This window comes from Quercus suber, unplaced genomic scaffold (genome assembly GCF_002906115.3).
Source record: "Quercus suber isolate HL8 unplaced genomic scaffold, Cork oak 2.0 scaffold_60, whole genome shotgun sequence".
Taxonomy (NCBI): Eukaryota; Viridiplantae; Streptophyta; class Magnoliopsida; order Fagales; family Fagaceae; genus Quercus; species Quercus suber.
In genome coordinates, this window is record NW_027069525.1 from 1,041,012 (window position 1) to 1,067,369 (window position 26,358).

The 26,358-nt window shown below is 36.6% G+C and overlaps 2 protein-coding genes across 2 annotated transcripts; one reads left to right on the top strand and one right to left on the bottom strand.

The window, feature by feature from the left end:
• Positions 1-3,602: 3,602 nt before the first annotated feature.
• Positions 3,603-4,929, bottom strand: LOC112032845 (uncharacterized). Its single transcript, XM_024065617.2, has 2 exons — positions 4,874-4,929; positions 3,603-4,614 (listed from the first exon to the last, which is right to left on the bottom strand). Exons 1-2 carry the CDS (start codon positions 4,927-4,929, stop codon positions 3,603-3,605), a joined length of 1,068 nt encoding a protein of 355 aa, XP_023921385.2.
• Positions 4,930-8,167: 3,238 nt separating this feature from the next.
• Positions 8,168-23,670, top strand: LOC112029964 (AT-rich interactive domain-containing protein 5). The gene is given in 15 exon segments (XM_065772543.1): positions 8,168-8,615; positions 9,088-9,648; positions 9,769-9,902; positions 10,000-10,039; positions 15,755-15,807; positions 15,984-16,029; positions 18,372-18,461; positions 19,048-19,170; positions 19,301-19,352; positions 19,448-19,520; positions 20,224-20,290; positions 20,398-20,448; positions 21,713-21,782; positions 21,785-21,804; positions 23,337-23,670. Coding segments are annotated over 14 exon segments (1,455 nt in total). The 5' UTR covers positions 8,168-8,615; positions 9,088-9,117; the 3' UTR covers positions 23,442-23,670.
• Positions 23,671-26,358: the final 2,688 nt, after the last annotated feature.

Sequence of the window (26,358 nt, forward strand, 5' to 3'; positions counted from 1 at the left end):
TTATAGAACCATTAAGGAGTGTTAACTAACCCAAATCATCTGGTCCGAGGACTACAGGCATGAGTGGATTTAAGTTTAAACACTTAGAGAACCGTGAAGGAGTGTTAACTAACCCAAATGATCTGGTCCGAAGACTACAGGCATGACTGAATTTAAGTTTAAACACTTATAGAACCGTTAAGGAGTATTACCTAACCCAAATCATCTGGTCCAAGAACTACAGGCGTGATTGGATTTAAGTTTAAACACTTAGAGAACCGTGAAGGATGACGAATTGTCATGGTGATTGAAGAGAAGATTCGATTAATAATAGTACCTTTTGAGGTTATTTACATTCCAAGGGCGCAGTATCACATGACTATCTAGGTCTTCCAGGAAATATGCCCTAATGCCAGCCCCTAAAGTGATACGATATAGCCCTTCCCAATTGGGTTCTAACTTCCCCCAAGCTGGGTTTTTTTTGCAGTGCCCACAACTTTCCTAAGTACCAAATCACCAGGTTCTAAAGGCCTTAACTTTACGTTGGCATCATAGCCTTGCCTGAGCTTTTGTTGGTAACGTGCTAATCGAACTATTGCATTTTCTCTTCTTTCCTCAATCAAATCCAAACTCCTTTCTAGCAGCTCATTGTTGCTAGTCAGACTGAACGAGCTGGTTTTCAGAGTTGGAAATCCAGTCTCCAAAGGGATGACAGCTTTGGCCCTATAAGTCATCGAAAAGGGGGTCTCTCCAGTAGATCTGCGAGACGTAGTTCTGTAAGCCCAAAGTACGTGTGGCAATTCTTCCACCCACTTGCCCTTCGTATCATCTAATTTCTTCTTTAATCCATTAACTATGACTTTGTTAACTGCTTCTGCTTGTCCATTCCCCTAGGGATAGGCAGGAGTGGAGTATCTGTTTGTGATTCCCAATTCGCTACAATAATTTCAAAATGCTTTGCTGTCAAACTGTAGGCCATTGTCCGAGATAAGAGTATGAGGAACTCCAAAACGAGTAATAATATTCTTCCATATAAATTTCTGCACATCTACGTCTCGGATGTTGGCTAGAGGTTCAGCTTCAACCCATTTGGTAAAATAGTCTGTGCCGACCAGAAGGTACTTCCTGTTTCCTGCGGCTTTTAGGAATGGACCCACTATATCTAAGCCCCATTGAGCAAACGACCATGAACTAGATAATGAGTTGAGGACTCCACCTGGTTGGTGTATGTTCGGCGCAAATCGTTGACATTGATCGCACTTCTTAACATACTCATGGGCTTCTTTTTGCATGTTCGGTCACTAATAACCTTGAGTAACGGCTCAGTGAGCTAAAGACCTACCTCCAGTGTGACTTCCACAGATTCCTTCATGCAATTCTTCTAGTAGCAACTTAGCCTTTTCAGGATGCATGCATAATAGGTACGGTCCTAAATAGGAGCGTTTGTATAATTTCTAGTCCTCGGATAGCCAGAATCTGGTCGTCTTCCTCCGAATTTTGTCAGCTTCCCCCTTCTCTTTAGGTAGAATATCTTCTTTCAAGAATTTAACTATCGGATCCATCCAGCAGAGCCCGGTTCTAATTTGGTGAACTTGGATTACATCTCTTCTTGCCTCGGTAGACCCATGTAAGTCCTCGACGAGGATAATTCTTGGCAAATTTTGCGCCGAAGAGGTAGTTAGTGTGGCCAGAGAGTCAGCATGTGCATTACCACTTCTGGAGATGTGCAGCAAACTGAAAAATTCAAACTCCGATTGTAGACATTTAACTCGGCTCAAGTATCCCTGCATTCTCTCATCCTTCACCTCAAACTCACCTTGTACTTGACCCACAACTAACCTTGAGTCCGAGAACAACTCCACTGCCTTTCCTCCCATTCTTTGGACCATAGCCATTCTCATCAGTAGGGCTTCGTACTCTACCTCATTATTTGTTGCCAAGAAATCGAACCTTAACGATTTTTCAATGATGATTCTCTCGGGGGATATCAACACTAGCCCCACTCCAGAACCTTTCTGGTTTACTGCGCCGTCCATATACACTTCCCAATGGGAGGGGCCTTGTTGAGAAATCATGCCAACCGATTTTCCATCCATGTCCTTCTCTGCCTTTACTTCTTCTAAACTAGGTTCCGTGAACTCGGCCACTAGATCTGCAAGGATCTGCCTCTTGACTGAAGTGCGAGGCATGTATTTGATATCGAAAGCCCCCAGAATAATGCCCCACTTGGCTATTCTTCCTGTGTAGTCCGCACTTCGAAGTATGGATTTAAGCGGGAGTTGTGTAAGCACGACGACCGTATGTGCTTGAAAGTAATTAGGCAATTTTCATGTTCCGAGTACTACTGCCAAGATAGCTTTCTCCAGCGGCAAGTACCTAATCTCGCCCTCATGTAGAGATTTACTCACATAGTAAACTGGCCTTTGCACGCCTTGATCCACTCGTATTAGTACTAGACTTACGGCATAGGGAACCACAGCAATATAGGCAAATAGGACCTCATCCGGTTCAGGACTAGATATAATTGGTGGCCGAGCCAAGTAGTCTTTGAGTTGTTGAAAGGCCAAAGCACATTCTTTAGTCCATTCAAACCCTTTCCACTTGTTGATCAGTGAGAAGAAAGGTTTACATCTATTTGCCGACTGAGAGATGAATCGATTCAGGGCAGCGGTCATTCCTGTTAATTTCTGAACCTCTTTCGGATTCTGAGGAGACTATCAATTTTGAATAGCCTTTATCTGATCGGGGTTCACCTCAATTCCCCTGTGTGTCACCATGTAACCCAAGAATTTGCCTGACTTTACACCAAATGAGCATTTGGAAGCGTTCAGACGTAGCTTATGCCTTCTTAGGATTTCAAAAGTGTTGTCAAGGTCCTTCATATGCTCGGAAACGACTTTACTTTTCACCACCATGTTATCTATATAGACCTCAATACTTTTGCCTAACTGTGATTCAAACATCCTTGTCATCATTCGTTGGTAAGTAGATCCTACATTTTTCAGACCGAATGACATCACTTTATAATAGTAATTACCAGTAGGGGTAACAAAAGTGGTCTTCTCCTGGTCATCTAGGGCTAACGGTATTTGATGGTAACCCTGGAAAGCATCCAAGAAACTCATCCGAGGGACTAGCTGATCAATTTTCGGCATAGGGAAAGGGTCCTTAGGACAAGCCTTATTTAAGTCGGTGAAATCTACACAGACTCGCCATTTCCCGCTCTTCTTCTTCACCACCACAGTATTTACTAACCACTCGGGGTAGAAAACTTCTTTAATAGCTCCAGCCTGTTTAAGTTTCATTACCTCTTCTTTCACCGCATCTGCATGCTCCTTGGATGGGCGCCGAGGAGGTTGCTTCTTGGGGACAATCAGTGGATTGACCTTCAAATGGTGGCAAATGAATTTCGGATCCACTCTTGGGGATTCATAAGTATTCCAGGCAAATACATCAAGATTTTTCTTAAGGAACTCTATTAGCTCTTCTCTTTCTGGTAGAGGCATCTGAGATCCGACTTGAAAGAACTTTTCGAGATTGTCCCCAATTAGAACTTTTATTAAATCCTCATATCTAACGCCTTCATCTAGATCTTCAATGGGCGATACCCGCCTTGTTAACTGCTATAAATCTCTCTCGGCCCTAGCCGAGGACTCAATTTCGGGCTTGTGCTGGATGGTAGCCACCAAGCATTGTCTGGCCGAGGATTGATCTCCACGGATTTCACAAACTCGCCTTTCGGATGGATATTTAACTTTTTGATGCAAAGTAAAGGAAACAGCCCCTAGCGTATGTAGCCAAGGTCTGGCTACAATTGCCATATAAAGGGAATACACATTCACAACAATGAAGTCCACCTCCACTACTTCCGAGCCAGTCTGTACAGGCAGTTGTATCTGACCCCTTAGAGTGACGATTCTTCCCTTGAAACTGACCAGGGGAGAACTGTATGGTGTTAAGTCATCAGGTGTTAGGTTCAGCCCCCTGAAGAGGTCAGGGTACATTATCTCCACCACGCTACTCTGGTCCACCATTACCCTCTTCACATCATATCCTCTAATTCTGAAGATGACTACCAGAGCGTCATCGTGGGGTTGGATGGTACCAATCTTGTCATCATCCGAGAACCCTGTGATCGGTTGGATATCCTGTTTAGGTCCCTTCGGATCTTGACCAAAATCCCCTATCGGTAAACGGGCTATCGACATAATCTTGGATGGCCAGGCCCCTGTTTTCCTCGGTGCGACGAAAATGACGTTGATAGTTCCCAATGGAGGCTTCGAAGAATCATTCCTCTGGGGCTCAGAATTCATCTGACCTCCTCGGCCATTGAAGTGATGCAAGAGGTGTTTCAACCTACCTTCGCGGACTAACTGGTCCAAGTGATCCCATAAGCTTCTGCAATCCTCAGTAGTATGCCCATGGTTTTGGTGGTATTGGTAATAGAGATTGTGATTACGCCTCTCAGGATTTCCCACCATCTCAATCGGCCACTTAAAGAATGGCTCATTCTTGATCTTTTCCAAAACTTGGTGGACTGGCTCTTTGAACACAGTATTGACTGATTGAGCATTTGCTGATCCTGACTGCCTAGCGAAATCTCTCTGTGGCTTGTTGTTATTGTAACGGTCCGACCTGAAATCCCTCCTCTCCTAGGGGATAACCTTGTCCTTACTCTTCCCTTGCTGCTGATCTTCTTCAACTCTTTTATATTTTTCAATACGATCCATGAGCTAACGCATGTTAGTAACGGGTTTACCAGACAATGACGTCCTTAAACTGTGGTTAGTAGGGAGGCCGAGCTTGAACGTGTCGAGGGCCATTGCATCAAAGTTGCCCTCCATATCATTAAACATCTCCTGATACTTATCCGAATACGTCTTTAGGGTCTCACCCTCCTGCATGCTCAAGGATAGCAGAGAAGACAAGGGCCTGGCCACTCTTCGGCATGTGACAAAACGTGAACCAAATGCTTGAGTGAGCTCTTTGTAGGAATTGATGGAATCTGCTTTCAGGCTATCGAACCACCTCATTGCAATTGGTCCAAGACTGGAGGGGAAGACCTTACACATCAGAGCTTCATTTCTGGAGTAGACAGCCATCCTTTGATTAAAGTGGCTCACATGCTCCACAGGGTCCGTTTTACCATTATAAATGGTAAAAGTTGGCTGGTTAAAACGCCGAGAAAGTCTCGCTCCTTCGATCCTATGCATGAAGGGTGACCTAGAGATTTGATTCAAGGCTTTGCTCATAGCATCGTTTCCTACCCCTCCACGTGATGGGATTTGAGGTTGCCTCTTGCGACGGAGATCCTCTTCGTATGTAAAGGATTCACTGATTGGTGTCCGAGATCTCTGCTCGTAAGTGACATCTTGCTCGTCACCCTAGTCCCCATCAGAGTGCGAAGAAATATGTTTTCTCTTTGCATGGCGCAACTCCCTCTTTAGCCTCTCAATTTCCAGTTGCATATTATTCTTCTCTGCATGAGACAGGTGACTTCCTCCATGTGGTTGACTTCGCTCAGGGTGCGTAGTATGCACGCTGCCTTCACGATCTTGTCTCTGCTCCAAATTGAGAAAAGGGTCTATGTGTTGGGACGCCCCAGATTCTGCTGGTTGTTGCCTTGGTTCAGCCATTATCAATTATTGCTTCCACTCCTGCTCAAGCTCTTCCCACAGATGGCGCCAATTGTAGGGTTAGGATTTGTGGCCCAAGCCCAAAACAATGAATTTGTAGAGCGTGGATGATAGAGTTAGGTTGGTTATGGAATTAACAACGATTAGTTACAACCTCCAAGTATAAACCAGCGGAAAGATACCCGTAAAAATGAAATGAATTGTAGTCCGAAGAGGTTTATGATAAATTGAGCAGTGATTACAGTTCCTAGAGCTATAGTAAAGCCTCTCTTTTCTCTCTATCGTCCCTTCTTCCTCCTCCTTTATCAGGAACCCTTCTTCCTTATATAGCATCCTTCCCCCTCATTCCCATCATCCACTTGTTCTTTATCTATGTCCTTACTTGAGTGTATGTCATGTCATGTATCTTTCTTAGCTTTTTGTGAGTGGTGGTAGCTGAAGTTATACTGTTCAGGAGTCTTCTCCACATAAATGCGGCCAGAAAAGTTGCTGCAGTGCATTTAATACGGTGGTGGCAGCTTTTCCTTTTAGATATTTCTCCATTCTTCTTATCTCCAGGTGTGTCCAAAGCTTATCCAGACTGTTGAAGTCATTAGTAAACTCATTCGAACCCCCCAGATATTTATATGACCAAGAATCTTTACATCCGAGGAGAATGATCTCTTCGGAACGCTGGTACTCTCTTCGAACGGATCTTCTTCGCTCCCAAGTATCCTTCTTTCGGGCAAAGTACCCCTCAACAATTTTAGCCTCTTCGGACATACAATAACCTTCACATTGAGCTCTAGGCCCACTACGTAAGGCTGGGCTTTTCCCCCCACAACAATATTATAAAATGTCATTAAAAATACACGTTTTAAATTTATATGATAAGGTTTTCACCCAAACCATGTTAGAGAATTTTTCTTTAACTCATTATATAACGATTTATAAGACTATATACGTGTATTAAATCGCAATGAGTTGATTAAATAATTTAAACAGGTTACATGACTATTAAACATGTCATATGGTAAAAGAACACACAAATAATCTTTCCAATTGCCACATAGTGAGCTTGATGAATATTTTGAAAAACTTTGTCTATGGACATACATATGGATTATAAATAGGGTTTGGCTTCTATTTGGTTTAGTGAAGCACTAAACGTGATACAAACACAATATGTCTCTAAAATTAAACATGTGTTAGTCTCATGGCTTGTCTAATGCCTAGTGCATTAGATCGAGGCTTCATCGTCATAAATATATAGATGAAACATTTAGTTCATTCTAATAATCTTCTCCTCTTGCATTCTTTCATCTAAACACAATGGGTTAAGGTTCTACTGGGAAATTATTAAATAATTTAAATAAGTTACATAACTTTTAAACATGTCATGTGCTAAAAGTATACGTGAATAATCTCTCCAATTGCCATGTAGTGAGTTTGATGAATATTTTGAAAAACTTTGTCCATATAAATATGGACATACATATGGATTATAAATAGGGTTTGGCTTCTGTTTGGTTTAGTGAAGCACTAGACGTGATACAAACACAATATATCTCTAAAATTAAACACGTGTTAGCCTCATGGCTTGTCCAATGCCTAGTGCATTAAATCGAGGCTTCATCATCATAAATATATAGATGAAACATTTAAATCTTCTCTAATAATCTTCTCTTCTTATATTCCTTCATCTAAACACAATGGGATGGGTTAAGGTTCTGCTGGGAAATTATTAAATAATTTAAATAAGTTACATAACTGTTAAACATGTCATATGCTAAAAGTATACATGAATAATCTCTCCAACTGCCACGTAGTGGGTTGGAGGAATATTTTGAAAAACTTTGTCCATGTAGTCATGGACATACACATAGATTATAAACATGGTTTGACTTCTATTTAGTTTAGTGAAGCACTGAATGTCTCTAAACATGATATAAACATGATGCGTCTTTAAAATTGGCTACATGTTAGTCTCGTGGTCTGTCCAATGCTCCAATGCACAAAATCGAAGCCTCATCGTCATAAATATATAGATAGAACATTTAGTTCCTTCCAATCATCTTCTTTTCTCACATTCCTCCATCTAGGCTGGGTTTGGATTGCACTGAAAAGGAGAGCAAACGTTTGTTTGTGTTTTTTTTTGTGGGTCTTGTGCACTATTCACAGGACCTACAAGTACAGATTTCAACAAATTTTTCTTTTAAACTGGGTCTTACGGCACTATTTACATATTTAAAAATTATTTTGTTACAATATTTTTAGTTTTCAATTTTCAATAATAAACGGTATTTAAATAAACCCCTAAACACAATAAGTTAAAAGTCCTGTTGAAAATTTATCTTATAAGACAATTTCATAAAAACCCCAATAAAAACTTGTGGATTCTTTATTGTGGATCTCACCGATGAGAGGACGGTCTCACGGAGCCGCTCTATACCATATTCGGTTTGAGTACATATATGACCTCCAATATAAACACTCCAAATGGGTAATAATACAGTGAGTGTTATGGTAAAAGGAGCATTAAAATGGTCATTTCGGTCTATAATTAAATAAAGTACAGGTGTTAATCAGTGCGTCGAGTCAAAGGCAATTTTGAGCTCCAAAAGCAGCAGAAACACGCTCTGACCGCCGTGGGTTTCTGCGGCCTCGATTCGTCTTTTTAAATTCTCTCTCTCTCTCTCTCTCTCTCTCTCTCTCTCTCTCTCCACACACCGGCAATTCAAAATCCACCTGTACCGTACATGCCATGAACACGTTACTTTCTATCTATTCTTCTCCTAGATAAGAATTCCCTCACAATTACAAAACCCCACTTTTATTACTGTACTCTCTCTCTCTCATCTTTCACATTTCACACTCCCTATACGTGCATTTCTCTCTTAACTGCCAAAACCCTAAGACGACGCCGTTTGAACTGGAAGGTGCGCTTGCTTCTTCGTCTTCCTCTTTCTCGAGAAAAAAAGTTTTTCTCCTGATGCGCCCTTAGAATCACTCCCTGCACAGGCAAGCTTTCATTTTCACCCTCGTTTTTCTTTAGAATTTTAATAACCGTTTTTTTTTTTTTTTTTTTTTTTTTTTTTTTTCTTATCGCCTTTTTAAAACTCATTCGAAGCTCTGTTTTGGCTATGGAGAAAAAAAAAAAAAAGAGGGAAACGAAGTCAAAGCACTCAAAAATTGGCTCTTGTTTCCTTTTTTTTTGGTTAAAAGCATTTATCTTTTTCACCTTTTTGTATCAGAGACCAAACGGGGAACTAGGGTTTCAATTTTCGGTGGCTTTTTATCAAAAAAGGCGGAACTGTAAAAATACTTTAGTCTTTGTTTTTTTATTTATTTGGTGGATCAATGAATGTCGTTTTCTTGATTTATGCGTTTATTTTATTTTGCCAGCAACGGTACAGTAATGTATTTTATTATAGTTAAATTATAATGCAATATATAATATATATATATATATATATATATTTTTTTTTTTCAGTTTCGTACTGTAGAAACCGTATAAGGGGAAATGGAAGATAACGAAAAGTTGGATCAAAATATGGCCAAAGATTCTGATATCGACCTTGTGGATGCGAATGTTGAAGTTCAACTTCAACAGCAAGAGCCACAGCAAGATGATTCTACTGTCTCTAAGGAAAATCAAAACCCTAGCGAAAATGGGAACCCGGATAAAGTTGTTGGGGCTAATGAGGTGGTGGAGGAGGAGAATAAGAGTGTTGAATTGGGTAGTAGTGATGATCAGGTTATGGTTGATGCTGCTCCTGATGATGAGGTTATGGCTGAGGATGAGAAAATTGACAGTGATGATGTTAAGGACCCAGTGGAAAATAAAAGCAATGGCGTCGCTGATGTTAAGGAGCCTGTAGAGAATAAAAGCAATGGTGCTGCTGATGTTAAGGAACCGGTAGAGAATAAAAGCAGCAATGGCACTGATGGCCGCATTGAAATTCATCTTGAAGCGCCTGCTGCACCTGTTTCCGCTGTGGAATACTCGACCCCAGTGGCACAGAATAAGAACTTATGGTTGAGTGATGTAGAGGTACTCCTCCCAAGTGAAATCCCAATGCCCAAATTTATTTGATTGTTAAATTAACAGATTGGAGTAGTGGTAAATTTTGAGTCTTTGAGCATATTATGTATTTTTGTGCTTGATGTGCAGATGTCTGAGGCCGATGAATGGGGGACGCCACAGGATCAAGCTGCATTCATGAAGGAGCTGGAGCGTTTCCATAGGGAGAATGCTTTGGAATTTAAAGCCCCTAAATTTTATGGAGAGCCACTAAATTGCCTTAAGTATGTTTCCGATGATGATTGTTTTGAATCTGGGATTTTTGTGTTTGGCGTCACTTTTATTACAGACTTGCTGTATGCATGCTTTTTATGGTTGTAGGTTATGGAGAGCTGTTATTAGATTGGGTGGCTACGAGCTGGTATGCACTCATCTTCCTATGTTATTAATCATTTATATATTTCAGGCTCTTGTACAGCTGCTGTTTGTTGTTTTGAGCTTCAGCAGGCAATGGCAAGTAAAATTGCAGTGCTTTCCGAAATAGATGTATTCTGGTTATTTTCAGAAAAACCACTTAATAATGATACCGATTCAAACAGATTAATGCAAGTGATGCCTATATTTAATAATGCATAAACTTAATAATGAAACAGATTGAAACGGATTTAATGCAAATGAGGCATATATTTAATAATACATAAAAAAATGCATTTGCTATGTACAAATCACTACCAATCTAGGATGTGGAGTAATGATACATTAAATGTTGTTGTTGCTACTTAAGCTGGAATGCAGTGTGATAGGCATAGATTCAACTGGTTACATAGTTGATATATGGCCTGGCAAGTGCAAAAGAAAAAGGCAGCGTTTTGGGCATTTTGAGCTTATTTTGGTGGGTCCCAAAAAAAAAAAAAAAAACTCCTCTTTTTCTATAGTAGTTACAACAAATAAGCAATTAGCATCCAAATGCATATTTGAAAAATTAATTGCTTCTAACTCTATGCGTTAGGTAACTGATAAATGTTAAATCTTAGTGAAAAAATTGACCAAGCATATACAGCCAATGTGGTAGCTCTTTAGAGGATTATAAAAAATTGTGTAATTGACTTGTTAAGAGATATAAAAAGAAGCCAAGGAAAAAAGAGAGTAATTACTCTTCCCTTTTGTCAAAAACTTCAGATTTTATTTCTTCCATTGGGGACCAGAAATTGATAGGATTGAATGGATGTTGAATTAATGCAAATTTGTTGAAATAATTGGCTTTTCAGTTCATTTGTTTGGAGAAAAAATTAAATTAAATTAAATTTTGTCAATTTGCATTGTGTGGAACTTAATATGAAATGATCCAATTCAGTCATTATTACCATTTCTTCATATTCCACAAATTTTTAGCAATCCTATTCTCTCAAATTTATTCCAATGCTTCAATAAATTGTCATATTATAAAAGCCAGTAGAAGAGACAATCAAAAGCATGTTGCTCTGGCTTGTCCATATCTATTTTTGGTGGACTTTGGTATTCAGATCAAATGGGTGCAATGTTGAATAACTATTTTAGGCTTGTTCTTACTTTTCGTAGATGTTGAGCAATAAGATCAAGAAGGGATTTTTGAGTGAAAGTGTTTAAGGGGGTTTTTGATGGCAGATGATGAGTCCCTGCTAACTGGGAGGCCAGGGAATATGGTAAGGACGACTATGGATTTATTGCCCACACAGCCTAGCGCGCCATTGAGTTCTGGTGCAGGTTTGCTGAGTAGGTCTGTTATGCTGCTTGAGTGCTTAGTGGGAGGAATGTTTTTCTATGAGGATAATGATAAAAAAGAGGATAGTGGTAGTTTGGACCTAACCTGTAACTAGTGCAAATTCAGATGAATTCTAAAACAATTTGTAGTTTGTGTATCGTTTAGTATTTATTATTTAAGATTCAAACAACTGGATTAAATTCTTATTCAAAATATAACTGATTTATCTTGTGTAGAGAAACAAATACTGAAGTGAAGTAGTTATTAGAGATTATCAAATCAAAAGCAGAAAGCAGGAATGTCTACATTTGCTTGATCAGTACTCCTTTTTTTGATAAGTAAGAGTAGAATATTATTGATAAAAGAATAGAAAGAGAAACACAAAGAGTTCACGGTAGTGAACAAAGGAAAAGAAGAAACAAAAAGACAGAAGCAGCCCCTAATCTATTCTAATAGATGAAAGAAAATCCAAAAGGGTAGAACAATCCGAATAACCCCAACATCGAGACCAATCAAAGAGGGTCCGTTGGCAATTCTCTAATAACTGAACCACAGTTTTCCCTTCATCCTCAAAAGACCGCCTATTCTGTTCAGTCCAAATAGTCCACATTAAACAACTTGAAACCAAATCCCAAATATCAGAGCTATGCTTCCCAAGCTAATGATACTAGAAAAATAATAAGTCCACAACTGAACCTGGCACGACCCATTCGATCCCAAACAACCGAATCATATACATCCACAAAGAATGAGCTATCGGACAAAAAAGTAACAGGTGATCCACTGATTCCGCATTGTTATAGCACAAACAACAACGGTTCGCCAAAGGGCGACCACAAAGCATAAGATTATCCAAAGTTAGAATTTGACCATGGGTTGCTGTCCACATAAAAAAAGCCACCCTTTTAGGAACCTTAACTTTCTAAATTCCCTTCCAAGGGAAAGTGGAAGGAGCTGCATTATGAATTTTATGATAAAAGGACCGAGTATCAAACTTTCCATTGCCATTAAGATCCCAACAAAGTCTGTTATACCCTCCACCCCAGGAATTCGGGTTTGGATGAAATGAAGAAACGAGTAAGAAGCCGCCAACTCCCAATCATTGAATTCCAACTCTTACATTTTGAGGTGTCAGTTTTACCTTTTTTACTTTTGATGGTAACTGGTAATGTTTCCAATGTAGATCAAGTAACTGGTGTCACCTGTTTTGGCACCTGTTTTGGCATATCACCATGTTTTTGAGAATTCAAACTGATCATATGAATGTGATCATATTGGTGAGAATATCTTGGTTTAAGACATCGGGGCTATGAGATATTAATGTGGGTCATGAACCTTGTGGGTCATGAACTCGCAACCTCACCTACCTTGCTCTTACAAGGGAAGAAGATGCCTTTTGAGCATAATTACTATAGTAATTTAATAATTAATGAAGGTTTGCTTTGGAGTTTGTGGGATATGGTTTGGAGTTGTGGGATATGGTCTTTGGTTTATTTGGAGTTTGTTGGGTTATGCCATTCTCTGTTGTTGGGCTTTTGGCTTGCTGGCAAGGTCATTTTGGTTGCCATCGTAATGGAGATGTATGGATGGTTGTTCCTCATTGTTTGATGTGGTGTATTTGGAAGGAGAGAAATAGTAGGTGTTTTGAAGACAAGGAGTGTTCCATGCCTAATCTCAAGCTTCTTTTTTTTAGAACCTTACTTGATTGGTTCTCTGTGTGGAGAAACCATAATTTTTCTTCTATTTTGGATTTACTTGATTTTTGTAATGTTCGTTTTTGATTTGTTCACCCCTGCATACTCCCTGTGTACTTGGGTGTCTCTCTATTTTTGATATCAATGAATCTTTATTACTTATCAAAAAAAATTAATGAAGGTTTGCATATGATGAGGCTATAGAGCTATTAACCTACATTTACATCTAAAAGACATTTTGGGTTACATATGGAGGTGCATATTTATATCTCCAATGGTTTGTGCTAGACTGCTCAACAGATTGACTGATTTGTGATTAGAAAATCCAAGCTCTTTCTAATTTAAATGAGGCAAACTTGGGAACGATTTCTTTGGTTTTTGAATGATTTGGACACATTAGTTTTGTCCTTTTTAAATTGTAGCACCCACTTGTAGTAACAAAACCTTGCTCGTGCAATATATTGCTGGCCTCACTTGTGTGAAACAAGTATGAATTTTTTTTCTCTATCTCTTTCCATTTGCAAATATCTAAGAATATATAATTTATATTTGCCTTTTCCTTTTGCTATATATATTTCATTAACATTGATGATTATGGAATTGAGTCTTAGAGCAACTGCATCAGTAGGTGTAAAGTTTCCTTCTATTTTACAATAAAAACTTTTTCTATTTTACACAATCAATTTGCAAAAACACCCGCATTAGATTATCTATAATACACTCTCTTTTATTAAAATAATACTTTTTCACATTTTTTATATTATTTCCCTTACCCATACACGGCCCCACCACCTTACCACACATCACTTCTCTGAACACTCTCTCTCTTTCTTTTTCTCCTTCTTCTTCTACGATTTTTCTTCTTCAGCATCTTCTTTCTTTCTTCTTCTTCTTTTTCTTTTTCTTTTGCTACTCTTTCTTTCTTCTTCTCCCTTTTCATTTCTAAAAAAATTCTCTCTCCCTTTCTTTCTCTATCAAATTGGTGCTCTCTTCAAATCTGAAAAAAAATCTCTCTACCAAGCCTACATGGCTCAATACACTCACACTCTCTCTCTCATGGTAGCAGCAAGCTTGGGTTTTGGGTTGATTTGGCAAGGGTTGATTTGTATTTTGCCAAATGGGTTTTCTGTTGTGTTTTATTTTGAGTTGATTTTGCTTTGAGTTGATTTTAAGTTGGGTTTGTGATGATTTTCATTAATTTTGGGTTGATTGTGTTTGGATTAAATTGATGTTGTAATGGGTTGGTTGTGGTGGTGGTGGTTGGTTAGTTGTGATGGTGGATGGATGTTGGTGGTCGGCTTCTTCTTCTTCTTCTTGTTGGCATTGAAGAGGGGGTGAGAGAGAGTTTGACAAGGCAAGGGAGAGGAGAGAGAAAAAAAAATCATATAGAAAGTTACAGTAACTGTGCATATATGCGCGGTTACTGTGACAATTTTGCATATAAATAGTGTTTTAGACAGACTGATGTGGGTAGTTTTTGATAAAAAATGTGTAAAATTTGCAACTTTTTCTATTTTGCATTGACTGGTGCGATTGCTCTTATTTTTCGTTTTGTGAAATTTTGAGCTCAAGTTGAAATCCTATTAAGTAAAGATTTTGGGGTGTTTGGCAAATCACAAAACTGGTTCAATATTGATATAAGCAATGAAGCAAAGATAAAACAATTTCAATCGAAGTGTGTGTGTGTGTATATATATCTATGTGTGTGAGTATGTATTCTGTTTGTCAAGACTTAGCTTGGAACTAATTTTAGTGGGATTGTGTATGTGAAAGTTCCAAACTAACTAAAACTAGTGTGTGTGCGCCCCTTTTAAATATGCATGTGAAAACACCAAAATTTAAAAACTCAATTTTTAGAGGGAATGTGTATTTGAAAAAACCAAATTTAAAACTAGTTTTTCATGGGAATACATCTGGTCTAAATTTTTTTGAAACTAAAGTGTTCCCAAACTGAAAACTAATTTCAATTGGTCAAATTTTTTTCTTGTTGGCTAGGTTCTATGATATGCCAAACATCCTCTTATGAGATTTTATTGGGTTTTACAAAAATGAGTAATTTTGTTAGTTTGGTCATGTTTAGAGATGAGCTATTAATGTAGTGTTGAGAAAGAGTGAGTTAATTCAAGTTTAGAGAACGAAAAAAAGGTAGAGGAAGACAGAAAATCACTTTTGTAAAAGTAGTAAAAAGGACATGTCAATTAAGAAAATAATAGAAAGTATGATTTCGAATAGAATAGAATGGTAGAAAAAGAATACACGTTGTTGACCCTGACTTATTTGTTGAGGATCCATAGCCGACTCCAAAATTTTTGGGACTAAGACTTGATTGCTGTTGCTATTAGGTAAATTCCTATCAGCGTACATGCTTATGGGTATCTCTAGTATACGTGAACGTTTGTTTTGTTATGTTTTATTTTATTTTATTTTTATGTAATTTGTACAGTGTTACATATCATTAACAAATGATGCATCCCAGTCCTCACCTAAGTTCTTTTATTTTAGTTACTGTGGCCTCTATGAATGTTCAAAACTTGGCTGAACCCTGGTTTGAGTTCAAATATTATAAATTTGATGAATGAAATTTGAAGCTTTGATGCAACTCTCATACTAATTGTTTTGTGATTAAATGTTTTAATACTAGAATAATAAGTTACGCTATCATAATTTAACAAAGCTTCTTTCACTTTGTGGGTATCTGTAGGTGACTGCATCCAAGTTGTGGCGGCAAGTAGGAGAGTCTTTCCATCCCCCCAAGTAAGGAATGGCTTGGACAATTGTTTTCTAATAAATCATTTACAAATCGCATGGCTTTCATATATGGTAGTTTAATTGTTTTGCTGTAGCTGTTCTTTATATGTTTGGGTTTGTTAGCTTTACAAAAGGTAATATTTTCCCATAATTCTTTCCATGAACTTATCCTTCTCTTTCAGGACCTGTACAACAGTCTCTTGGACATTCCGCATTTTTTATGAGAAGGTAATGTCTGTTGAGTTAAATCATAATCAATTATGCATCTTTCTTTTGGCAATGCATGACTTGGCGGATAGACCATCATCACAGTGATGACTGCACTTTTGAATTTTTTTAGGCTAGGGGAAATCTAATATAGGAGTTTGTAATGGTTTAGGTATTTATGTTGGAAATTCTCATTTATGATTTTAGTTTTATTTCTCTCTCTCTCTCTCAAACACAGTTTGAAAATGGTGTAGATGTTTGAATAAAGTTGATATTTAATTGAGTATGGAAATCTTCTTGTAGTGAAATGTTGATATAAAGCACGCTGAGCACTAGAAAGCACGGACACAGAAATTTGCTTGTCGTGCCCGTGTTGTACACCTACGGGACACGACGTACGCCTGGGACATGGCTGCACGTGTGTCCTTCCATTTTTATTTTATTTTATTTAAAATAATTGGACATGGCGAGGAGAGGGGGAAAAAAGCAGTAAAAATCCTAACCTGGAATGCTGGGTTTTGAGAGCATCGAATGCTGGGTTTTGAGAGCATCCCTAACACCCAAAATCAGTTTCCTCTCTCTCCATCTCTCTCCTTCTCTCAGTCTCACTCTCTCATGCCGATCTCCTCCACATCTTGATCTGTCTCTCCCTCTTAGTCTCTCGGTCTCCTTCTCCCTTTTTCTCCCTTGCAGATAAAGGGTTAGGCTGGGGATTTTGGTGTTGGGGTTTCTATTTTGTGTTCTTCATATGAGCGGTAGGGACGACATTGTTTAGTTATTTTAAATTTTTTATTTTATTTTATTTTTTTATTTTAAAATTTTTAAAATTAAGAAATTAATAATAATAAGTGGTGAAACTTAGAGGGTGAGTTTTGCATTTTAACCTATTTCTTTTTACTTTCTTTGTTTTGTTTTCCTTTCACATGATAACATTTAATAGGGTATAAAATTAATTAATAAATATATGTATCCCCACTGTACTTGTGTCCTTTTTCCAAAGATTTCTGTGTCGCCATACCTTACCTATGCCTGTATCCATGCAGGTGCTTCCTAGGTTGAGCATCTAAAGGAAGCCCAGAAGTCCATAAGTTAGCTAGTGTGATCAATCTTGGCTTCTTTTGTGTGGTGTTTGTTATGGGGTAATGTTTTAGGATTCCCAAGAATGTTTAAAGATTCCCATATTTGGTTGCAAATCACGCTAGGGAATTAGATGTCAGGGGAATCTGGATTCCCTCTTTAACCCCCTTTCAGTAGGAATGTGGATTTCCTTTAAAGCAGGTGGGTATCCAGATTCCCAAGCTTAAAAGAAATTGTATTTTTTATAAATTGACAATTTAACCATTTTTCCTTTATCATTTAAGCAATTGAGATAAAACAAATCATCAATATCTTTTCTTTTGTCTTTATCTCTTCTTGCCAAAACAATTGGATAGACAACTCTGTTGATATATTCATCTTTTTTTCTTTTAGACTATAGTTTTAATGAATTTGTCATAATTTATAGTTTATATATATTTTTTTCATTATTTATTTAGAGGAAGATTATTCTTCAAAAAAAAAAAAAGGCTTATATTGATTTACAAATCTAAGAATAGAATGGGAAAAATAAATAATTCAGTTAAGATTCTTAGGAATAAACCAAACATTATAATTTCACATTCTTAGGAATCTTATTAGATTTCCAATTAAACCAAACATAGGAATAGTTACATTCCTAGGCATCCATATTGCAAGGCATCACATTCCTAAGTATCTAGATGTCAGGAGTAATGTGGATTCTCCCGTACTAAACGCCACCTTAGTGGTTGTTTTGTGTCTTCATGTGAAGTTTGTGTGAGCCATGTGACCAATAAAAAGTTACGCCACTTTAATTAGTCGTGAATAATCTAGGACAGATTTCAAACCATTAGGTTAAATCTGAATTAGCGGTTGTCATTTCGTCTTTGCTAGGGCAAAATTATGTTATATTATTTTAAGATTTGCTGAAGTTTAAATAGTAGCATTTTGTCAATGAATGAATGAAATTGCACCTAATGTTTGCGATTTTCTCTCTCCCTTTCTTTCAGGGGTTGAATGTGGGTATTCTTGCTAATTAGTATGAACTAACTCTCATATTTACCTTCTTAAATTCATTTATTCTCTAAATCATATAGGCATTGCATCAAGCTTGAATGGATTAAAAGTTATGTTGTCACAGGGAATTTGGACAGCAATGAAAATGAAACCATTATCATTACAGTCTATTTCTTAGCTCTATATTTTACAAAGTGTGTCTCAGTCATCATATCAAGTAGCTATCTTTGAAACAATTTGCATGATTTGATCCTGTCTTTTTTTTCCCTCATTATTTTCATTTTGTGCAGGCACTTTTGGAATATGAAAAGAATAAGAGGCAAACTGGTGAGCTTCAACTCGCTGGATCCCTCCCTCCATCTGCAAGAGTTGAAAAGGAGGTAGAATTTAGTTTCTCTGTATTTGAATTTTGTTTTTGGGTCCCCAGACTCTTAGACACAAGTCATGCAACTAATGCTTCCCCCCCCCCCCCCCAAAAAAAAAAAAAAAGAAAGAAAGAAAGAAAAATCCCTATGTTGAAAAAGAGGTTTATCTCTTTTAGAGCCCATCAGCACTGCAACATGTTATGTTTACTTTGCTAGGTGGTAGATATGGCACTGGCGTGTGCCAGTGTATGGATTGAGTGCATGTAGCACTAGTTCTTCCCTGTTTATTAGGAAGTCAATAAGCATAAAATGATGATTGCTTACACCAATATAGAATGCATGGTTTTGAGAAAATTATAAAAGTCCTTGACAAACTTATAGTCCTTAAAAAGAAGAGTGAAGGTATTCTACTAGCTAACTTTTATAGTGGGGATCTGACCTAGAACCTATTTAACTAGATTTTTTAGTTAAAAAAACTTATATTCCTCACTCTTGGTCCCATGCATGTCTATGTATGTATATGTGTTGGTTTTCCCACTGGAAAATTTTTATTTAACCAATTCCTCTTTCTTCATAAATTTAACTCTCTGAGTTTCTTCAGGGAGGTGGCTACCAACCTCCCGGATCAGGTAGGGCACGACGGGATGCTGCAGCTCGTGCAATGCAAGGTTGGCACTCACAGCGTCTTCTTGGATATGGTGAGGTTGCTGAGCCTATTATTAAGGTCTGTTAAAAACTTTAAAGCCTAGCTTGTTATTATTGTTAAATTTTTTATTTTTTGTACTTGTAGCAAATTTGTGCATTATCCAATGCAGTACAATGGTGGTTTTTTATTTTTTTATTTCTCTGGACAGGACAAGAACTTAAATTCTACACTAAAGCGTGAAAAGAATCTCAAAAGTATCGGTATGCTCCATAGTCCCTACTAAAACAGATCTTTCTTGTCAACATTTATTTTATGCTAAACTGTATTCTCCATTTGTATTGTTCTTATGAGCCAGGTTCACTCAAACACAAGACACCGACTGGTCTGGAGCATGCTGAGAAAGCTGCAATTGTTGAAGCAGATAAGCAGTTAAGTCTCTGAATTTTTTCTTTTCCTTCTTTAAAAAGTTGGTTTCCCCTATTTCTAGATTGTATGTAATTTGGACAGTTTATTTGAGGGTGTTGACAGTTGTTTACTTTTAATCATTTAGTAATATGATTTCTTTGTAGCAACTGATTTTTCTTCTTATGGTGTCTTGAATCATCTTATGTGCTTCCATTACAAAAAAATCATGTATAAGCGTTCATTGCATATCTTTTTTGTTGTTACACATGAAGTTAGAGGTACCTCACTGGTGAAAAAAATTCCTCTATGGAATGTGAATGCTAAGCACTGAATTGATTTGATGCATAAAATCAGTCAAGGATCTTTTTTTGTGTATTTTAAGGCCTCAAAAAATAAATTAGAATACAAGGAAAAGTAGCTTTTGTGTGTTGGGCTCTAAGTCTTTAAGAACGATCTCAGAGCTCTTTTACCTCATATAAGGGCCATAATGTGTTAAATTCATTAAGTTCACTGCTATCCTTGTGTCATGAGAGGGGGTGGGGTGGGGGGTCAATATGCAACTATGTATGCTACTCAAGGCTCAAGTGAATATGTAACAGCGGCCCCACCCCCCCCCCCCCCCCCCCCCAAAAAAAAAAAAAAAACAAAGCATACACAATAATGTTTCATAGTAATCTCCTTTGGTGTAACCTAATTAAATCAAGGCTAATGGTTTTCATTTGGTAGACTGATCACGACAGTTGTTGACGTTGGACCCCCAGCTGATTGGGTGAAGATTAATGTGCGGGAAACTGTAAGTGTGTTGCTTTATCTTTTGTAATATTAGTGCTACTAAAAATGATAAAATTGCTGGGTATATTATGTTGGGATCCTGACTACTTCCACTGTATCTCTGCTCAGAAAGATTGCTTTGAGGTATATGCACTAGTCCCTGGGCTACTACGTGAAGAGGTAAGCATTCTTTAGTGATATCCTCTGTCTTATCCTCTATTTGGTGCTTTATTTATTTGTTTATAATATACTTGACAAATGGCCTGTTGTTGCCACTGGTATTCACATATTTAATTTTATATAAGGCAGATACAGATTTTGAAGTTGTTTGGATATTTTGGATGACCCCATTACAATCATACATCAGTAAATAAGACCATTGATATTGACACTGTGTGATCCATTGTGTTTGGTACTAATCTTATCAGTATATATTTAAATAAAAAATCATACAACAGTTTTTTTTTTTTTTTTTGTGGGGTTTGGGGGATGGATTTTAAGGAATTTTCCATTTATTATAGAATTTTGTGGGAAGTAATGGACTTGCTATGAGAGAATGCCCATTCCATTCACTTATATGTTCGTTGCCTAAAAGTGGGTGGAATGATCCGTTCTCCTCATTAATTGAGGAGAAATCATGTATTCCGCCCTGCCGCCGCCCCCCCCCCCCCCCCCCCCGGTTTCTTTAGAACACAAATAAAATATAATGGGCATAATAGTAAAAGTATATATTTATTTGATTTTCTTTCTTTCTTTTCTTAACTCCCAAGCATACCAGAAAAGAGAAAACAAATCCCCATTCATTTCCATTCCATTTGTTTATGAACTTTCACACATAGTATAAAAATCAGAGGTACCCATCACTTATCACATGTGACTGGATTTGCATGCGCACTTTGTTGATATGATGATATCATTATTAATGGTGTTACTTACTGCCTTTATTTTCAGTCTATGCATCTTCATTTCTAAAGAAAGAAACATGTTAGATTGGTTGGTATTATATATTTATGGTGATGGGATCACTATATACTTTTCTTTATGAAAATGTGTTAGATTCAGTTGAATTGTAATACTCATAATACAGTAACTCTTTTTTATTATTTTTTTTAGTCTTGGACATTTCCATATGATATTTGTGAATATATCATTATGTTTAGTGTGTGTTGAAGTATGAGGTCTGAATTCCTGCATTCTAAAAATACCAAGGTTTTTGCATTGTCAAATTTGTGAGAACCAATAGTCATGCTTTAAATTCTAATCTATAGATCTGGTAGTGCAGCATGATAAATGTCCAAATCTGTTGGTTCATCATTTTCCATACTCCAAATCTATTTTGTTCCTTTCTATTTCAGAATCCTATATCCCTTATTTGTATCATGTTATCACATGTACTACTCACTCTCTTGTACTTATGGTCAGTCTTGTTTTTTGGTGCATGCAGGTTCGAGTTCAATCAGATCCAGCAGGACGTTTGGTTATAACTGGTCAACCGGAGCAGCTTGATAATCCTTGGGCATTACACCCTTTAAAAAGGTATTTCTTTGACATTGACCAAAGGAACTCCACTTTTTGTTCTACCTGCTGTTGCTGACACTGGATGTAGAAAATGTGAAATATTTGATAGAATCCGTTTTGGGAACGGAGAATGTAAGAGGAATTTATGCGGCAAGACATGCACTGATTGATTTATTAGACATTATTTTAATTTCTATGATTTTATTTTTATTTGCATTTATGTAATTGGTCGGAGAATTATTTGCTTTCCTACTTGGTTTAGGACTAATTTCCTTTCCTTGCTTGGTTCAAAAGTTGGTATGTAGTTGGGGAATCCTATTTGAAGATCAATATTGTTTTTTTTTAATAATTTAATAGTTGGGGGAGGGAGGATTTGAATCCTAGATGTCTATATTGGAAACACCAAGAAGTGCTGTGCCAGTTGAGATTCAGACTCTTGGCATTAAAAGCTAATATTATTATGCTTGATTTGATGAATAAAATTGTGTTGGAATTTCCCAATGTCTTGGTGTTGAATCCAAGCAACCCAGGTGTTGGATCATACATGTGATCCTCCTAACCAATACAAGTAAAAGATTGTGTATTCGGTGACTGTGGACTCGTTGAAATTAGAAGTTGATCAGGAATAGCTTCATTTTACTGGTTGGGAGAACCATGTGAACGTCCTCCCATTTACTTTATAATTTATCAGGTGTTCGACTCCTAGGTTTTTATCCCTTTTCTTTTGTTTGGTGTTGACTCCTTGGTGTTATCTTTTTACTTATTGTTTTTTGGATTTTGTTAATGTGTGCCTCCTAAGGGCACACATTATTTTTCATTTTTGGAAAAGTTTTTCTTGGAAATTGAAAAAGTATTGATAGCTTTTTCAATTTTCGAGAAAATGTTTCCAAAAATAGATGGTTTAATGTGTGCCCTAAGGGCACACATTAACCGGACCCTTGTTTTTTTCCTGTTTCTTTCAAAGTTTTGTGCTGTATCCACCTGCTATCCTCTCCATTCTTGTATATTCCTTTTCATTTTTTTTTCCTTTCTTTTAGCTATTACTCCTTTGCATTCTTGTGTGCATTTTTCTTCTTTGGTGTTTTGTTTTTCTTTGGTTCTCAAGACTTGGAGAGGAAATCCAAGATGTGAAAGGGGATCCTCTCCTAAACCACCTCCAAATTACAGCCATCATGCCCAGTTTGTCTAGTTTCCCTCTCTTTCTCTACACCCGACTTTTTGTAGAGCTGATCTTGTCTCCCAATTCCCACCTTGTTTCTCTCTCCCCCACCCTCCCCAATATATTTATATATATTTTTTAAATTATAAACATGTAAAACTCACTCACCAATATGTAGGAAGGTTTATGCATTAAACTTGGAAGAATAATCCTGCCTGTCTTGGCCAAATATGACTAATCAATTAAAACTTACTTTGAGTTTATTTCCAAGCATTTATGAATTTTATTCAGTGTGCATGAGTATTTGATCTAGGTATGTTTAGGACCGATTAATTTATTTCCTCCAGTATGTATATTATTTTAAAACACTTTATTGTGGTGTGGTTTTCAGGTGGTTAGCTTACCTGGGAGAATTGATCCACTTCAGACATCTGCTGTTGTTAGCCTGCATGGCCGACTCTTTGTACGTGTCCCTTTTGAGCAGGGATCAGTTTGAACCAATCCTTAATGGTCGGTTAATCAATTTTCAGGGAAGGAATTTAATTTTAGGAGATCAAGGCATGGAGGTTTAGTTTGGAACTAATTTTGGCCTTGTTAGATCTGTTCAAAACACTAAATTATATTAATTCAAGCATTGGCTAATTTAGTTCCCTATGTGCATTTCTCAGATCAGTTTTAGACGGCCCCATGAACTGATGAAATTGAATTATGTTTTATTAGTTTCATTTGTGGTTTCCCTGCTGTAGCATTTCATTCGAATGGCCGTGACTATGTTAGATTAAATAAATTAGTGTAGAAAGAAGGCACTAGTTCTTGGAAACATGGAATTTGAGTTGGTTTCTTACACCGTGATGGCCTCCAAGCTGATGAAATTTTGTAGTGATTGCCCAATCTCATTTCCTCTGTATGTGCGCGTGGACATGACCGAGGTGGTTATGGCACTGCAACTTTTTTATCCAAAAGAAAGGGGAAAAAAAGAGACAATTTCCATTCAAATAAATAACAACTAAAGGGTAGGGTTTGTTGGACAACGGATTAAGATCCTCAAGAGTTCTTAATATATACGGATAGAGTTCCTATGATAATCTTAACAATTTTAAAATTAGTGGATTGAATTTTGTTACATCATCACTAATTTAAATGGATACCAAAAAAGTGAGTTATCAACTATTATTATTATTTTTTAAATGCTGATGCAGTAAAATCTAAATAAATAGATAGGACCTTTTTTGAGAGGAAAATAGATAGGACTTTAAGAATCCTATGGTAGAGTAAAAACTCTACGGGATCTTAATTTGTTGGACAACTAATTATGGAGCTGGAGCTGGCTCCGTTCGCAAGGCAGTTTGAGTAAGAGCCCAGTCCATAACAAGTTAAGGAAATCTAAATGCCTTATGGATGAAGAAAACAATTTTTTGCTATCCCAAAATCAAATCGCTTGCTTTATAAATACATACAGTTTCACAAAGTTAATAGAAAATCTCTATTTTTAGGCTCTTCATAATTTGGGCTGGATTGCAATTTTTACCGTTTAAGAACATCCGAACGGCTAAACAGTGTCTGAAAATCTTTGGTAAGGGCACTTTAAGCTTATACTTCCCTATCACCACTTAATTTATTAGAGATTTTTACCCCCATTATTAGAATACTGAAGTAATTTTGAAATTTAGAAGCCAGTGTATGCAACTTGTATTATAATTGTTGTCATACGAGGTTGAGTCCAATATTCTTAATTCACTGTTAATTGCAGGTTGAAAAAAATCCAACCCGTAGCTGATCTATGATTCTCTAAAACTTACCTAAAACTGGTGGGTTGGTTGAAAATCTTTGTCGTTAGGTGGGTTGTGTAGGTTGGCAAATTTGTACAATATACATTTCTTTAGAAAATGGAAAAATATGAATAAAATAGGGATAAAAAAAAATCATTTGTCCTACTTTTTGTGTTTTACTTTATACTCTACCAATCACAACTAGTCATGTATTCATTTGACTTTTCTTGTAAAATAAATAAAATTTAAAATGAAAAAAAAAAATCAAATACATGACAAGTTATAATTGGTAGAGCATAAAGTAGAACAACACAAAAAATGAGACTAAAGATTTATATTCATAAAATAGAGCTTTTATGTTTATCTTTTTAATGGGTATTACTTCAAATAATTCTTGTTGTCTCAAATAGAAAAGGAAATAGAAAAGGAAAGAGGAAAAATAAACATTAGAAAATATACAATATGCCACATTAAATTACACTATCTGATTCCCAAAAGTCTTTAACATTCCAAAAATACAAGTTCTTATATGGTAGGAATTCTAACATCAAAATCATGACATACAAACATAAGAAATAAATTTCAAAAGCCATAAATGGTCTCCAATATCCTTTTTTTTTTTTTTTTTTAATCCTTATATATAAAAATATAATAACATACAATTCACACACACACACACAAATTACAACTTTTTTGAAAATTTTCTGCCTTTTTTATAGCTTTATCTTATTTTTTGGCTTTATAAGTACCGTTTGATGTCCTTTTTGACTTTTTTCTAACATTTTTTTTAAGTTTTTTTTGCACCTTAACAAGCACTGGTCAACATTTCCCATATTTGTATATATTAGACTAGTCTCTGAGCACGCACTCACACGCGTGCTCAAAGATTACCACATTTTTCAATCACAAAAAAACCTAGAGGTGTGATGAAAAATTATTTCACCTGCAAATGCATAATACTCATCACACCCCTAGGTTTTTTTGTGATTGAAAAATGTAATAATCCCAAATTATAATGGATGCAAATTATTGACTTTTTTCTAAAAAAATAGAAGAGTATTTGAGTACATGCTTAGAGGCTAGTTTTAATAGAAGACTTAGAAAATAGGAACACTCTACAACGTCAATTATTACTTCAAAAAACCCAACTTTATCCACAAAAGCATAACGCTCATCACACTCCTATGTATTTTATAATTAGAAAATGTAACAATCCTAAATTATAATGAATATAAATTATTAACTTTAGTAAAAAAAAAAAAAAAAAGTTAAAAAAACTGTCTCCCACTAACCCCGCAGTTATACAGTTATCTGTTTTTTTGAAAAACCTCTTCCTCTAATTACTAAAACACAACCCCAGCCACTACCTTAAGATTAAGCCACGTTTTAAATTTTTAACCCACCTTTTTGGCCAAAATAGAAAACTAATACTCTAAAATTTTCGGATAATTTTATTATTATTATTATTATTTTTTTTTTTATGGAATATTTTCTGATAAGTTACCGCAAGTTTATCCATTTCCAATTGGCAAAATTTATCCATCAAATTCTACTCTCATTAAACAAAACCCCTAAAAAAAAAAAAACAAAACCCATATACACCATGGCCATCAAAGTTTTCATATGTAAAAGTTTCAAATAAAA

What these genes read in the sequence shown, in the direction of transcription:
- LOC112032845 (XM_024065617.2), bottom strand. Translation starts at nt 4,929, where the DNA reads ATGCCGAAGAGTGGCCAGGCCCTTGTCTTCTCTGCTATCCTTGAGCAT. An exon ending in ATCCTTGAGCATGCAGGAGG is followed by an intron (nt 4,615 to 4,873) that starts GTGAGACCCTAA and finishes GAGGGATTTCAG; the next exon opens with GTCGGACCGTTACAATAACA.